Source organism: Choloepus didactylus, chromosome 12 (genome assembly GCF_015220235.1).
Source record: "Choloepus didactylus isolate mChoDid1 chromosome 12, mChoDid1.pri, whole genome shotgun sequence".
Classification (NCBI taxonomy): domain Eukaryota; kingdom Metazoa; phylum Chordata; class Mammalia; order Pilosa; family Megalonychidae; genus Choloepus; species Choloepus didactylus.
The window spans coordinates 95,279,756-95,296,046 of NC_051318.1; the positions used below are offsets into that span (position 1 = coordinate 95,279,756).

The 16,291-nt window shown below is 34.7% G+C and overlaps 1 protein-coding gene across 3 annotated transcripts in view; it reads right to left on the reverse strand.

The window, feature by feature from the left end:
- Positions 1 to 1,106: 1,106 nt before the first annotated feature.
- Positions 1,107 to 16,291, reverse strand: part of FNDC3A (fibronectin type III domain containing 3A) — a 233,679-nt gene continuing 218,494 nt past the window's right edge. For all 3 annotated transcript variants that reach the window (XM_037799659.1, XM_037799660.1, XM_037799661.1), the window contains 12 exons: positions 15,536 to 15,674; positions 14,700 to 14,768; positions 13,676 to 13,794; positions 11,989 to 12,094; positions 11,727 to 11,902; positions 10,147 to 10,260; positions 9,209 to 9,358; positions 8,840 to 9,123; positions 8,533 to 8,745; positions 5,877 to 6,043; positions 4,865 to 4,992; positions 1,107 to 1,449 (listed from right to left, as the gene is read on the reverse strand). In XM_037799659.1, the coding sequence (XP_037655587.1) occupies positions 1,135 to 1,449; positions 4,865 to 4,992; positions 5,877 to 6,043; positions 8,533 to 8,745; positions 8,840 to 9,123; positions 9,209 to 9,358; positions 10,147 to 10,260; positions 11,727 to 11,902; positions 11,989 to 12,094; positions 13,676 to 13,794; positions 14,700 to 14,768; positions 15,536 to 15,674 (1,980 nt within the window). In that variant the 3' untranslated portion in view covers positions 1,107 to 1,134. The remainder of the gene's footprint in view (positions 1,450 to 4,864; positions 4,993 to 5,876; positions 6,044 to 8,532; positions 8,746 to 8,839; positions 9,124 to 9,208; positions 9,359 to 10,146; positions 10,261 to 11,726; positions 11,903 to 11,988; positions 12,095 to 13,675; positions 13,795 to 14,699; positions 14,769 to 15,535; positions 15,675 to 16,291) is intronic.

The window sequence follows — 16,291 nt, forward strand, 5'->3', positions numbered from 1 at the left end:
CAAACAGACATTACATTAAACATTAGTTTTTCAAGAAAGAAAGCAGCTTGACGTTTACTGGTGCAAATTAATCTGTCTTCGGATTTGGTGCCCCAAACAAAAAGGGTAGGTTTGATTAGGAATTCTGATGGTGAAGGCAGTAGTTATAGGAAAAGCAGCAAAACTTGTGGGAGTTCTTCAAAACTGGCCTATACCAGACAGATTAAGTATTCAAATGTGTGTGTGTATATATATATATACATATATATCATTCATTTATACATTTGCTATGTAAGGTTTATATATATGCCCTTACACACAAAGATGTAGCTCAAGGGTTCACAAAACCGGAACCGAATTAAATAGGTATGAAATTTCAAAAATTTTTTATGATTACGTTTTATTAAAAAGCAACAACCTAAAAGCCCTCTCTCTTCCATGTTTTCAAGACCCGAAGAGGTGCTTTGTGAGTAAACATAAATATTTTTAGGCCAAGTAAACTGTGCTTTAAGTTTCTTATCTATGAATTTATGAATATATATTTGTAATGAAGAACTCCATATTTATCAAACAGAAAGCTTCTTTTTTTCATGCAAGTTCTTTCATTCAGATTTTTGCTTGCTAAGGCCCTCCAGTTATTCATCATAATCCCACTTACCAAATAATTAAGACAAATGAGGAGGTAGAAATATAGCACTGTTTTGCTTTCACAGCATCCAACTTTAACATTTTTATACAGCATGTTAGTGTAAGGTTTTTCATTCTGAATTTTTCATTGGTTAATAATCTTTAAAATAAACAGATCAGGTTTTCACTGTTACCGCATGTCGACTGGTCAAAATATCAATTACCTACTGTTGCCTCTTAGAAAGTTTGTTCTATAAGAAGACATGTCAAGGAAAAAAAAAAAGTAAAAGAAAAGGGAAGAAAGGGAAAAAAAAAGTCCAACCAAACATAACAAATTTCTGTGGCTTGCATTCTTTGATAAAGTGCCAGGCTCTACCTAACAATGTAAGCATTGTTATGGCAAAAATGATGTGCTGTAGCCTCAATGCCAGCGCCAAATGCCACTGTTTTTGTAAAAGCAATAAAGAAACAGTTTTAGTATGTGACAAAATAAAATGTAATAAAGTGTTGAAAAATAAAATTATATTTTTACTTGATTACAAAGTACTGAATGATAAAGGCAATCAAGATGGAAAAGAAAGCAAAGAGCACGAGGATGAGGGCGGCGCACTGCTCGTCACTGAGTGCCCGTGAGGTCCTGCTGCTTTTCACGGTGTCCCTGCTGGGGCCAGCTGGCGGCTCCGTCCTCTGGGAGATGATGAAGGCGGTGCTGCTGTAGGGGCCCACAAGGTCCTGAGGCCCCACGGCGTCTTGGCACTGGCGGATGGCACACACACGGAAACGATATTCACAGTTCAGCTGAAGGCATGAATACCGGAACGAGGAGTCAGGACCTTTGTAGATCTGCTCATAAAATAAGAAAAGGAAGGGTTATGTGTGAAGGTGCGCACAAAGCCGGCGTTGGAACTGGCCAGTTTTAGAATTCTTCTTGACTGGAAAGCTAGTGAGTGCCATTCATTTCATCTTTTGAAATGACATTTAAAAAATACCTATCCATTGAAGTATTTCTCCGCCTGCTGTATAAATTTGAAAAGTGATGATGTGAGAGCTGCCCTCACAGAACTTACAGTCCAGTCAAGAAGACGTGCTCCCAAAGCAGCTAGGGAACATGCAAAATCAACTCATAGGCCTTTCCCCGGTTTCCTCAAATGCAGGATTTTTGTGAAATCATTCTATGAAAGTGGGGGCAGTGTCTAATCTTGTTCTCTGCTATGTCTGCTAACTGGTGAATTTTCATTGCTGCATGTTTGTTGAATGAGACAAGGAATGAATGAATGAGGGGAACACTCTATAAGTGTTTATGACAAATCATTTTACAAACTTCAGAGGGATCACAGAATCACATAATAGGATCTTAAAACCCAACTCCTTGGCCCATCCCTTGTAACAGAAGTAACAAGAATGGAATTCCAAGGATTTTCAAAGCAGTGTGCCAGTGAGTAAGAGGGTAATCGTTGGAATTGGTCACCCCTGGGTTCAAGCCCTTCTCCACCACTTCACAATCCATGTGACCTCACACCAATCACCTTGGTAAAAGGGGCACAACAGTAGTTACCTTGTAGGGTAATTATGAGGATGAAATGAACTACACTTGTTAAAGCACTTATTAGCACAGTGTCTATTTCCATGAATGACTTTTAGTCCAACTCCTCATTCTATAAATGAGAAAACAAAGGTTACAGAGTCCGTGACCCACACTTTCAGCTGCCTCAAATGTATGTGTTGAAAATCTAAATTTTTACATATTGGTTTGCTACTGAAGAAGCAAAGAAAGATCTGTCTTATTTAACGTTGTGTCTCCAGAATCCAGCATATAGTAGGTACTTAAAGACCATTAAATCAGAGCCCAACTTATTTTATAAGTTAAAATTTGTATCAATGCATGCAGAGAAGATGTAAAGGAATATTTAATGAAAGAAGTCTTAAAATGAATCTTAAAAAAGATGCTAAAAAGATTAAGTAAAACAGATGGTTGTTTTAGAAAAGAATGTGAAATAGTACATATGCAATGAAGCCAATTTAGTAAAAAAAAGTATGTTATTTGTCTTATGGATCTAAAGGGAGATTTTTATTTTTATCTTTAAAATTTCCTTCCTTTCGTCTCCAAATGAGATGGTAATACTATGGGTAAGGAAAAAGCCCAACAAACAGCATGAGGGTGATGAGTGAAGACATTTAGCAAAGAAAGGGGAAAAAGTACACAGACTAGTTTAAAGAGTTTAGATTTGATTCTTCAGGGAGCTGCTTCAGGTGTGTTTCAGGAACCCCAATCATGAGGCTGTGTGGGGGCCTGAAGGGAGTCGGGTAGGAGAGGGGCACCCACTGTATGTGAGAATGATGTTATGAGGTCCTGATGGAGTTTTTATGGTTCTAGAAATGATTTCTGAATACTAACTTACTAATACAGGCCCCAAAGCATTCCTTGTATATAGTATTTAATACTTGTGTGTTGAATATCAAATAAATTGCAAATAAAATATTATATTCCACGAGTGAAATTGAACTCTTAAAAATTAATCACCAACTGGTGGAACATAACGTGGAAGTAAGTCACAGAATTTAAAAAGATGTAAGAGATTTAGATGAACACATATAGGATGAAGTTCTAAGGAAATCAATATTTTAAGTTTTATAGCATGCTTATAATTCAAAGTAAGTGAAAGCGATGATAAGGTTAATTTAGCATTTAAGTTAAATTAGAATTAGCATTGCTGTTTCATGTAGTGACAAAAGTTTATTAAAATTCATACAGTACTAAAATGTGGGGCCCTTATTTCCTTTAAACATGTAATATAATTACATTTTCTTTAATATTAATTTTGCTTCCTCCTTGGAAGGAAACCTGCTTATCTATAAATTACATTTCAAATCTAATTATCATGTCAGTTTGCAGATAGTTTAATAAAGAAAACAATCCAATGCCAAATTTAATCTGCATCTTTGAGGACTTTCATAATTTCAGTTAAGAAATTGCATTTCCATATTTAACAAAACTTGAAAAAAATTACATGTTGAGTATATTAAAAAAATTCCATTATTAATAGTTATAACAGCATATGACTGAAATAAAACAGAAGAATGATAGGTTTTCTAGTGGTAAAAGAATATAAGATATGGAAATGAAAAAAAAAACAAAACAAAAAACAAAAAACAACAAACCAAGCTGAAAAACTTCAAAATCAAGAAAGTTGACAGCAAAAAGGGAAAAACCAAATGAAATGTTTACAGAAACTTGGCTTTTGAGTTGTATAAAAGCTTATTCTTTATAAAAACTAGTCAACACTGACAACTCCTGACTTCGCTGTCACCCTTTCAGAACTCAGCCCATGCGTCGCCTCTTCCGCGAAGCTCTCTCTGAAATCTACAGCAGGAAAGGGGACGCTTCCTCTAGGTTTCTGTAATAACTGTGTCTCCTGTCATATTTACAACACTGTATTATACTTGTGACTGTTACTATTGCAAAAGACCCCTTCCTGGCCTCTCCGCTCAGCCCTCTCCTGCCCTGGTGGAGTTCCATCACTAGGCAGACTGACCGGGTATCTGATTGCATGACCACTTTGGTTAAAAGCCTCCACTGGCTTGTTTCGCACGGAGTAAAGGCCACAGAATGGCCTCTAACCCTACAAGACCTCCATATCACCCATAAACCCACCACCATTAACTACCAGACCACTTCTACAGCTCTCTATTGTTCACTGTGCCCCATGCTGCCTGCCCTTCTAGCTGTTCATCACATTTATCCAGCACACCCCCACCTCAAGGCCTTCACACCCACATGCTCTCTTCTGGAACCCTCTTCACCCCATATTCACTTCCTTTGGGTCTCCATTCATATGTCATCAAACTGCCCTGTGTAAAATAGAACTAGTGGCCCCTGCAGCCATCCTGCTCCCAGCACTCCCTATTCCTATTACCTAGCTTTTTTCTCTAGTGCACTTACCACTATCTGATATATTGATGTGTTTATCTGCTTTTAGTGTCTCTTTCTCCACTAGAATGTAAGCTCCATGGAGACAAACAGTTTTGTTCAGTGCTACTGAGTGCCTGGACACTTGTCAAATGAATGAATAATCTGTTTAAGTGTCTTCCACCTCCAAAAGATTTTAATTCTTTGCTGTGTGGTTACTAATCTTTGGAACAGTAAATAATGAATGAATGTTTTTGAATTACAAAGGTAAAGATGTCAAATCTTGCACTGAAAATATGCAAAAATGAAAGGAAAAAATATGTAACCACAGAATTACACATTAACACATACCTGTTTGAATTCTGAATCTTTCCCCACCATAACTCGAAGACTGTAAATAACTGGATCACCTTTCATTGGCTGTAAACACTCCCATGTAAGGTCACAAATGTGATCATTTACTTTTTCTATTTTGGGGGCTGCAAGGGATAAATATAAATAAAATCTGTACTTGATTTTTAACTTGGTACATCATACAGACACTTGTTTAGGTCAAAATCAACACATCTTTAAAACCTGGTTAAAAATTTGGAATACATATCAGTGAATTTTTGATATTTGCAGAGAAAAGGGTCACTTTTATTGTCTCCAGGCTGTACAACCTACACATGCTACCAGAGCCAGACTGGATAAAACATTGGTCAAGGTTGATGCTGTTTTCATTAAGCTCAGAGCCAACGGAGGGATATGGCAGTTCTAAAACAGCTTTTATAATACTTCTAAGAGCGTTAACTAGAACAGAGAACTTTTTAATTTAAGAACTCTCCTAACAAGATGAGTTGAAAATAATCCCACAGTTGCTTGAGTGTTTATGACTGCCTCACTCAACAGTGGGCACAAAGGGGTTAATTAAAACCACTGTCATCTTAAGGCTAGAGACACTCCACCAGATGAGGGAACAGAAAAATGATTCAGTGAAACTCATCAACATTATTAGAAAGATTAATCAAGAACAGCCCTGCTAAAAGGCTGTGATGTTTTTCTTTAAATAGCAATAGTAAAAATGGCAAATGACCCTACAGAAAAGCTGGCCTGTCTATTCAACTGAGTATTTTAATGCTAGATTTAAAAAATTAGTGACAAAAATCAGTACTTGTCTGAGAACAAATGAGCCAGATAAAACAGCTTTTGTTACTGCATGAAACTCCCAAGAGGGTTTGCATATATAATTTAATTTTTATAATACAACTGTTGGACACATACTGGATGCTAAATTTTAATAACAATAAACAAAGCACCTTAAGAAAATGCATTTAAAATTAACTTATTATTAAAGAAAACAACTGGAGGATGTATACCTTACCTTTCAAGGCAGCTGGGACAGATTTTGTAGTAGTGAAAACATATTTTTGGGAGAGGGGGCCTTCCCCAGCTTCATTACAAGCTTGAATACAGAATTTATAGGATGTTGACTCATTGAGTCTTTGTACTTTGTATGTATGACATGGTCCTCTGTACAGGGATACAAACCTAAAATGGAAATAACTATTAAATAAACCTTAGACTACTTTATGACAAATGTTTCTACAACTACTATAACACAACAGCTAGGAACATTACTTAGAAGTACTAAGTTACTCCTAAAATTTAATGTCAGAAACAGTCTGTCACTCCAAATATATCTGGTATGTGTTTTCATTAGATGATCAAAGCCACAGAATCAGCAAATTTCCCAATCTGACATGATTCCCTCAAATTTGTTCCTGTATTTAACATCCAACCATAGTAACTTTTCTTCCCAGGTGGCTGTCTTTTAATATACATATCTTTAGAGGTATGTAGAATATCACAATTTTAATTTTAAATTATTTTTAACTTAAGTCACATACAAACAATTTGTCAACTACAGGATGGGACCTGAGCTATGACACTAAGTTTCTATTTTAATCTTCCTTGCCCTTATCTGGAAAGAAGCTAATTCTGAGTTCCCAGGCATAATTTTTAGCTGTATTGTGATATTTTCTAGAGATTTACATATAGCAGTATGAAAGAAAACATAATTTCCAAAAAATTATCCAACTTGAACTGTTAGATGGTAAGTATAATGTCATATACATTTCTCCTAATATGTCACCCATATTTGAATGTTTCCCAATATTTTTAATTGGCTGTTTTTTAATTTTAGGAAATTGAGGTACAAATAATGAAGGCTCATATAGTCATAACAGTCTGAAAACTGTAGTCAGGTTAAAAAATGACAAAATAATTAATGATTTGAAAGTAACAGAATTTCCAAGGAGCAGTAATTGGATAAGCCTTGTCTTTTTAATCCCTGCAATATATTTATTTTTTAATGATTAAAAAAACCAGTGGTAAGACCACTGTTGAAAAAAAACTGAACAATGACAAAACTTGTGATTAGGGAACAACTAAAGCAACACTTGGACACCAGCCCACTGTAAATGTAAATAGTTGTGAAAAAATCAAAGGGAAGGAATGTAAACAAAGATATTAAATTTACATGTATTAGATTTGCAATATCATAAAAAAGTTTTAATTTCTTTGTTTTCCACAGACAAGGGCTGTGAGCCACATTCATACTGTTCAACAATTCTCCACGTGCTAGCTGAATATTAATTAAGCTTGATGTTCTATAATGGTAGGGCCTATATTTAATAGAATATTTATTCTATTATCTTTCAACCAAGCATTAATTAGAACTGTCTCCAGTAAGCCTTCTTGCACTGCCCCAAATGTAAATGCTAGGGAAGGGGTGAATTTACCCAACAATAGTTACATACATCAACGATAAAGATAAACATATTAAAGAGGAAAACCCAAGGCAAGGCAAAGAATCTCTTTTAAACAATAAGGCTGCAAAGAGGATGTAAATTTCTGCCAGGAACAAAGGCTACCACTCAGAACCACAGATTTCAGAAAGTAGTCTATATTGTTTCTTCCGTGTAATGCTATTACTGGTGATAAAGTATACAAAATAATTCTGTATGTCACTTTAAATGTGTAAATATTTCTGATAGAGGGTACTTATCTACAAGCACCATGAGTATTCCATTATCAAATACCTGGCTAAGATACAAACCTAACACAGTAAATGAACTGTTACACGCATTCTGTACCTATCAGACATGCAAACTGTTTAATAAACTAAGTGAGAAGCATAAAAGTAAAATTCAAAATCCTTAAAATATTAAAAGCTTAATAGCTGGAGAGCTCATGGTAGTGTTTATATGGGATGTAATGCGAATAAATAGCCCTAATGTTGTCATGATTTAGTGCAGCAGTGTATGGCATGGTAGTAGAAAATCGTAGGAGGTGAATATTGAAACTGAAAAAGATGGCAGCACAGATAATAACCTAAAGCAGCAAGGGGACTGGATATCGAATCACAAAATCCAGCAAAGATCTGACAGTGCAGAACTGACCCGTATCCATTTCCGGTACAGGGCCTGTGACAGAGATATGGAGGAGACTGAGACCTTATTCCTGCCCTCAAGGAGCTCAGAGATCTTAAGCCAATTTGACTATAAGATTGCCTTCTGCTGAAAATAAACACTGAAGAGAGTTTATTTTGTAGCCAATATTAAGTTTTTTACTAGCAGAAAGTGAATATGTTAGAGAATCAAAAAATAGCTCATAATTTTTTTTTCTCTTGACATTTCACTGACAAGTTATAACCAGGAAATCTACATGTGTCTTCTTATGTTTTGAAAAAGCACACTTAAAAGTTTTTCTCATGATAATTTTAAGTGTTTTAAAAAATCTATTTACTTGTACAGTTTGTAAAAATTTATATACCTGATGAAGAGAAGGGGAAAGATTATTCCAGGCAGAGTTGGGAAAGGATTTGGGATGTTTTAAAGACCATTCCATTCTTCCAAAAAAAGATGTGGTTTTGATGGGAAAAAAAAAAAAAACACACACAAAAAAACATATACATATATATATACATATAATTGAAACTGAAGAAACCATATAGAGAAGCAATTTAAAAAACCTACCTTCCATTCTTATCTTCCATCTGAAGGTGGTACCGAATAGAATCTGCTGACAATGTCTTTGGGGTTCCTTCTCCCCATTTCAGCTTAAGGTTCTGGTGGCTAACGGCAACACATTCCAGACGAGGTGGATCGGGAGGGAGGGGCTTAGTTTTTAATTTTATCATGTGGCTGAAAGGCCCAGCTCCAAGGCTATTCAAGGCTTGAATTCGTATTCTAAGTGCCACATTAAAAAGACAGAGTTTAGTTTATGATTATTTAAAATGTCTTTAATCTAGGTGAAAATTAACATAAAAGTTTTAGAGTGTACCTGTATGTTGTATCTGGATGCAAATTGTCTACAATGCAGTTTGTAACCTTTCCCACTGTCAAGGGTTGTTTATCTCCAAAGTCTATGCAGTAGGCAAGGATTTCAGAACCATGATCACAAGGCTTTTCCCAGCTGATCGCAAGGCAGGTAGAAGGTGAGTAATGGGGACTTTCTACATCATCATTGCTTATTTCTTGAAGACATGTCACAATGGCAGGAACTGATGGTGGAGTCACACAGGCTACTACTTCACTGAATGGGCCTGCACCCACAGCACTCAGACCCTGCATGTTAACAAAGACAGAACTATGAAAATGCTAAGGACACACAAAACTCATGTGCAAAGCAAGTGACAAGGCACTGATTTACCTGAACCCTGCAATAATAGGTAGTTGCTGGAGCAAGTCCTTTTAATTCGTAACTGAGACCAGGGCCGCAGTAACATGTCTGCATACTTCCTTCAACTCCTCCCCACTCTAATCGATACTCAGTCACATCAATTCCATTACTCAATGGGACCTTTAAATTAAGAAAAGGACCAAGGCGTTATGTCTTGAAATTGATTTAAATAGCTTTTGGGCAAAAATGTTCTTTGAGCACACCAAAAACTGGACTGCTTTTGAATTTCTTTAAAACATTTAATTAAGCACAATTAAAACTCTTCAGGTCTATGTTTTTACTCATTGAGACCTGATGAGTTTAAGATTGGTCAAAAAATACAACTTTGTTTTGAATTAGAAGTAGGAATAGGACAATGAGTGTCACTTTGGAAAGAGTATTTTAAGTAAATATACTTCAAAGTAATTCTATTAAGCAATATATAATGATAAACCATACAAGGACATTTTCTTTGTTAAATTTCAAAGGAAACTGAAAATGTAATTATCATTACTGATTATAACTGGACACAATAAATACACTGGAGATAATTAATGTAAGAGAACAAGAGTATTATACTAATTCCTGAGAATGTCTGTTTTAACATTAAGTTCACCAGTAGTTGAAATATCTCAGTACTGAGAGACAAAAGCCTTTGATAAAATACAAAGCATATCACAAACAAGAGTCTAAATACATGTAATACGAACATACCTTTACTTAAAATGCTTGAAAGAGGAAAAAGAATCCATTTTTTACCATATGATTTAACTAGGACTTACTCTTTGTATAATTTAAAGAGGCAAAATGAACAGTTGCTTTATTCTTTTATATACATTTTAATATAAATTTATATATTCATATTTTATACAGCTTTTATATTCTATTTGTGTAAGAAAATAAATAGAAGTTAATGAAAATTACAATACCTCCCAATTCACTTGTGCACAAGTTGCAGATCTGCATGTCACTTGAGGGGGTTTACACTGATCTGGGGGCCCAGGGGCCGTGGTAATATCACATTTCTCCGAAAATGGTCCAAACTAGAAAAACAAATATAACCAGTACTTTTATTTTTCGCCCTTAAACACCTGCTGATTGCTCAGCACTACAAATTTAAAGATTCACTAATAATTATGTTCATTATCTCTGACTTCCAAGATTAATTGGTTGTAATATAATTTTATAAGCAGTCACAGAATGTAAAAAGATTTAGTGATCATGGAAGTAAAGGTGGGGGTAGTTTTTAAGTTTGATTTAGTGTACTTTCATTCTCCTGCTCCTTATTCCTTCATGGACTTGTTTTGGTTAAGATGGTCAACATGGAGGGGGATTAGATAGGTGGAGTAAATCAGAAGAAATTATGTGAAGAGTGAAGAAATGGACACCAATCGAAAGCAATAGGAAAAGGTGGGAATAAATTATATCTTAAAACTTAGGATAGCGTCAGAATGGTCTAAAATGTATCTTCTCTGGAAATACAGAAAGCAAATATTTACATAAGGTGATTATGACACATGATCATAAACCTGACAATACAGACTGAGGACACTAGAATTAAATATGCTCTCCCAAAGTAACACAGTCTTGTGAGGCTGAAAAATTAATACCAGACAAAAAGGAATGACTGTGGTAAGGAGTGCAAATAGAGTATATGAATTTGACTGATATAAGAAATCTACAGATATAAACAGAGAACTCAGGTGGAAAACAAGATATGAAATATAGTACAGGCCACTCAAATCTGAAATAATAGAGAAGGAAAGGACTTGTCAGTTGAATTCTGTAAAATTTTAATTACAGAATAGTTTATAGAAACAGTGTTATTCAATTGGGTAAGAGATTACTGCCTCGTCCTTAGGGGAACTAACACAGAGAAACGGGAGGTATCACAGTGGAGTAGAAAGAGCTTTGGCTCTGGAGTCTGACAAAACTGGGTTTGTGGCTCATCTCTTATCAATTACTAGTTTGTATGATTGTGGGCAAGATACTTAACTCTTGAGCCTCAGTTTTCTTACCTGCAAAATGGAGATATCACCTATTTTGCCCACTTTATGGAGTTGTGCAGATAATAAACAAATAACAAAAAACACGAAAACAAATGCTTAAACAGAAGTTCAGTTTTTCTTACTTAGGCAAAAAATGAATCATAATTAGTTGCCAACTCAAAGAAAATGCTGTATAAAACCAGCCTAAAATGACTTAAGTATTGCAAGTATTTCACCTTATGATCTTGCTTCTACTCTTAAATTTGCTAAGTAAACCATATTAGCACAACCTGAAAGGCAAACTTCAGCTCACCTTAAATCCTAAGTGTCACAGTTGCAGGTGGGGTTTGAAATACTGAGATGCCTTGATAATTAATAATTACTTCTTATTTATCAATGCTGGCTTATTATAAATTGTAAGATTTTGAGTCACATGTTGAAAGCAAAATGACTGAATAATGGGTGCAATAATAAAATGAAATAGTACTGTGATTATAATTCGATTAACAGCCTCTTCCTACCCCCATTTTGTTAGCCGCACGCAGTCTGAAGCTGTATGTCTTTCCAGGAAGAAGGCTGCTCACTGTACATTCTAATTCAGAGCCCTGGTAAACTTCTCTGGGCTCATCTTTTTCTACAGGAAACATTTCCACACCATAACAGGAAATGGGTGATCCACCATCAACCTGAGGAGGTCCTAAGGTGAAAAGATTTATGCAGTTTACCAAGTTGAATATGTTTAGTACAAAGTCAATTATAATTTATTACCAAAATGGAAATTACCCCATCGTAACTGTACTTCTTTTGCTTTGGGTCTACCCTGTAACCTGGGAGGGAGGCAAGGGCCAGGAGGCACAGCTGGAGTCTGCACCAGTAAACATTCAGATACCTGCCAAAACAAAAGCAAAAACAAAACAAAAATGCCCCAGAGCAAACAATCAGATTCCTTTTGTTAAAGGAAAATGATACGATCACAAAGACTGCACCAATAATTTGAGACTGTACTTCATTATCAACTGAAAAACAAAATTTTGAATAAAATCAAAACCCAATTAAATCATTAAAATTCAAATTTTATAGACAAAATTATATGAAGTATATAGACAAAGAAAATAGACATGTACTATGCTATGCAACTACTATACACAAAGCAAGTTACTGGGGGAAGAAAGCACCTTTCCTTTTCTTTTCATAATTAAAAAACAAACGAACACAAAAACCTCTAATACTATCCAATGGATATTAGTTTTGATCCTGTCCAAATGGATCCACTACAAGTCTCTTTTATAAGGATGGTGTTTTAACCTTCAATAAATGCTGTTTCCCTTGTTTCCAGGAGGTTTAGACTATTTTGGCTCCTTCATTGTACTGTATTCTTAACCTAAACACTTATTAATTTAAAAATCTTTCTTTCTACACCTAAAAATAATTTCTAGGAAAACTTTTCTAGATACTTGGTATTTTTCTAAGTATTTACTATTGCTTTGAAAAACTGTCTTTAGTTTTATTTCAAAAGATACTCTAAAATTTTTTTCACAAACTCAGTATCTTGCCTATTATGTAGCAAGGACATTCTTTTCAGACACAACCAAGATTATCTAGTTTTCACCTTATTCAGAAGGTTATACTATATAAGAAGGCTACAGTCCTATTATTAGAATCATAGGATTTGTTTTGGGGGGGTGGTTGGAGGAAAGAAGTTGCTGTTTTTTTTTTTTTAACCCAGAGAAATTTTCTTATTAATTGGATCACAAGCCAACTGGGCAGGACTAACTGTTTCACAATACTCACATTTTCAACAAAATCCATATAATTTATTAAAAAACAAACAAACAGTACTTTCACTGACTTAAATTTCAATTGTAAAATAATAAACATTATGACTGCACCAAAAATGAGCTCTTGGTTAAATTCATTAAAAAAAAAAAAAAAAAAATCACTCTGAAAACATACCTCTCCAGAACACTGCAAATGTCTCCTATACAAATCAATGACACATTTTAAAGGCTATTTTAATTACTGGGTTCCTAATAATGAAATAATGGCCTCTCTGAAGTAAATACTAGAATCTGTGTTTAAACAGTAAAATGACATTTTATCGTTTCTCCTGACATATTCATAGTTTGTGGAACAGTACACCAGTGTATAATTATTTTATTTCTGTTTCTGCCAGATATGGTTATTATTATTAAGTTTATCTTAATAAAACCACCAATATTTTCTTATATTTGTTTTTCCAAAGCTAAACCAGATAATAGATATTCACTGAATCCTTACTATGAGCTAAGTACTATGTTAGAATATGCTGGTCAAATAAAATAAATGACCCAGATTATAGATATTACTTTTATACATCTGTGGATACATTTCAATATTTGAGGTGGCACCTGGTGACTGATCACATCCCATTTGGCCAAACTCAGAAAAAAAAAAAAAAAAAAAACAACAAAAAACTACATATCAGTATTACCGCACTCTGTCCTCCATCACTGATACAGTAAACTCGTAAACGATAGAAGCAGCCTGGATTCAAACGATCACAAAGATGTTCCCTAGTAGCTCCACTGTATATCGTATCCCATTTGTTTCCTGTAAAGTGAAGAATTATGTGCAATCAATGACAAGGTAATGTTTAACATTTTGGTATCATGGCCACAGCAGGTATCCTAGCTTCCCTAAATAAGTATTTATGTAATTTGTCAGAAACAATCTAAGCTTGTTTCCAGTTTCCTGGAAATGATCTAATTTTCTTTATATGTGCAGCTTCCTAGACAAATTTGCAGGGCTCTGTTGAAGTGAAATATCTCTGTAACCCTGTACAGACTTTGGCTTAGATTGATAATTTGCTTTTAATTAAGCATTTTAAATGTGTTTACTGGTCCAGTAATAACATTATAACACACAGTGTAGAAAGAACCAATACCATAGGAAGCTTAGTCTTAATTAAAAGACATCTTTATTTTTTGCAGGAAATAGAATATTTCATTGAAATAAAAACAGCTCAATATGTGATTCAAGAATAAAGTTCACCAGGCATAAAATTTATTACCAAAACTAGTATAATTTGAATTAAATTTCAGAAGATAATTTTTTTCTGATACACCTGGGTATAAATCTAATTGAATAAATGAACCAACCTTTAGAAGACTTCATAGTATCTAATGACTTTAGTCTAGGATACTGACACTAAGCATAATGTGAACAAATGAGAAAAAAATAAGAAAATGTAAAGATAATACAGGTATACAACAGTCATATATGATTCAGTATATTTCTGGAGATCATAATTTAAAGTGGGCCATAATAGGAAAAATCCTAACTGCTACAAAGGAGGAAATAAAGGACAGCCCAAAGAAAAACAAACATCTTTTTACAACAGCAAATGAAAGGCAAGAGGTGAGAAAAAAGATAATATGAAGTGTAAATCACAAAGAACTGGGACAGACTGACTGGTACATATTTATCAATCAAAAATTTTTTTAAGTTATTCTTACCATTAGAACCTTCTGCCATCTCTACTACATATTTATTGATGTCTGCGCCTCCACTGTCTTTTGGTGGGTCTATCCAAAGAAACAAAACTGATATTAGGCGAAGTACATACAATTCTTAAATGACAGAAAACCCTAACAAATAGAATACAGAATATAGGATTATTTTATGAAGCAGTAAAAATCCCCAGCAATGCTTTATTATTAGTGCCAGCACTTCATTACACTATGCTATTGTGTCACCTGCTCTTTACATAATTTACCATATTTTTCCATGTTTATAAATATGGCTGTAACAATTTTTAATGACTGCACAATATCCCATTGTATGGATAGTATCAGTTTCTAAAACCATCCCCTCACTTCAGACTTCAAGGTTGTTTTGAATTTTTGGATATTTTATAAATTTCCCGAAGTACTTTTATTCGCCTGAATCTTCAGGCAAGGACCAAGTTCATATGATCTTTGTTTTTCCAGTAACTAGTACAAAAGCAGGCACTTGATTAATTTTTGTTTTTAATGAGTAAGTGATTCTCATTTCTCATGAAAGACAGGACAAACCCCGATGAATGGCTACAAATTCAGTTATCTGTCATTTCACACAGGGCTGCCAGTGCTTATAATCCTATTGTGCTTCTCAAGTTTCTTCTGTCAAATCTGAACTTAGAATTAAGAGTAGACAGTTTCCACAAAGAGATCCCCAATCAATGACTGTCATATTTCTTATTGTACTGGTTTGAGCTAACAAATTTACTCAAATATCTTAAAATTATCTACATATTGAAATTATTTTAATTAAATAAAAAACTGATAACGTACGAATAGGCATAGTATCTTACCCCAAGTAATTTTAAAACTGTGTGAATGTATCTTTCCTTTAACTGAAGGCTTTACAGGTACTCCTGGTTTATCAGGGCATGTAGTAAATTCTATGACATCACTTGGATTACTTTTACCCTCTGAGTTGTAAGCAATAACCTGTGATGAGAATACAGACACAAAATAATATGTTTGATAGTTAATGGATATTGGCTTAATGAACAAAGTGATGAGAGACAAACAGGTTCCAACAAATGATACAATGATTGGTTTTCTGATTATGAAGGCTTGTTTATTTGAGAATTTGTCTTCACTGAAAACTCAGCATATATGAAGAATATTCAGGTATACTACCCTATTAGAGTCAGTTCTGGGAATAAAAGTGTTAAGTTGAACATTGTGATACTGAACAAGAGAGCCATCAGGGGAACAAGCTATAATCTGACAATTCAGGAGAGATTTTAGGCTTGCTTTACTTATTCTTTTAATATTCTTTGGGGGGTTAAAAGTATGTTCACAAAAGGTGACATGTCAACTCCCTTGAGCATGAACTGTACTTACTGACTCATTCTTAATGAATAGAATGTAGCAGAAAAGATGGTGTGTAGCTTCCCTATGGAGAAGCCCATGTGGTAAGGAACTGAAGCTTCCAGCCAACAGTCAGTGGGGAAGCGAGGGCTCCTGGCAACAACCACGTGGGTGAGCTTGGAAGCAGCACCTCCAGTGCCAGGCAAGGCTTCAGATGGCTCCAAGTATGGTCTATATCTTCACTGTAA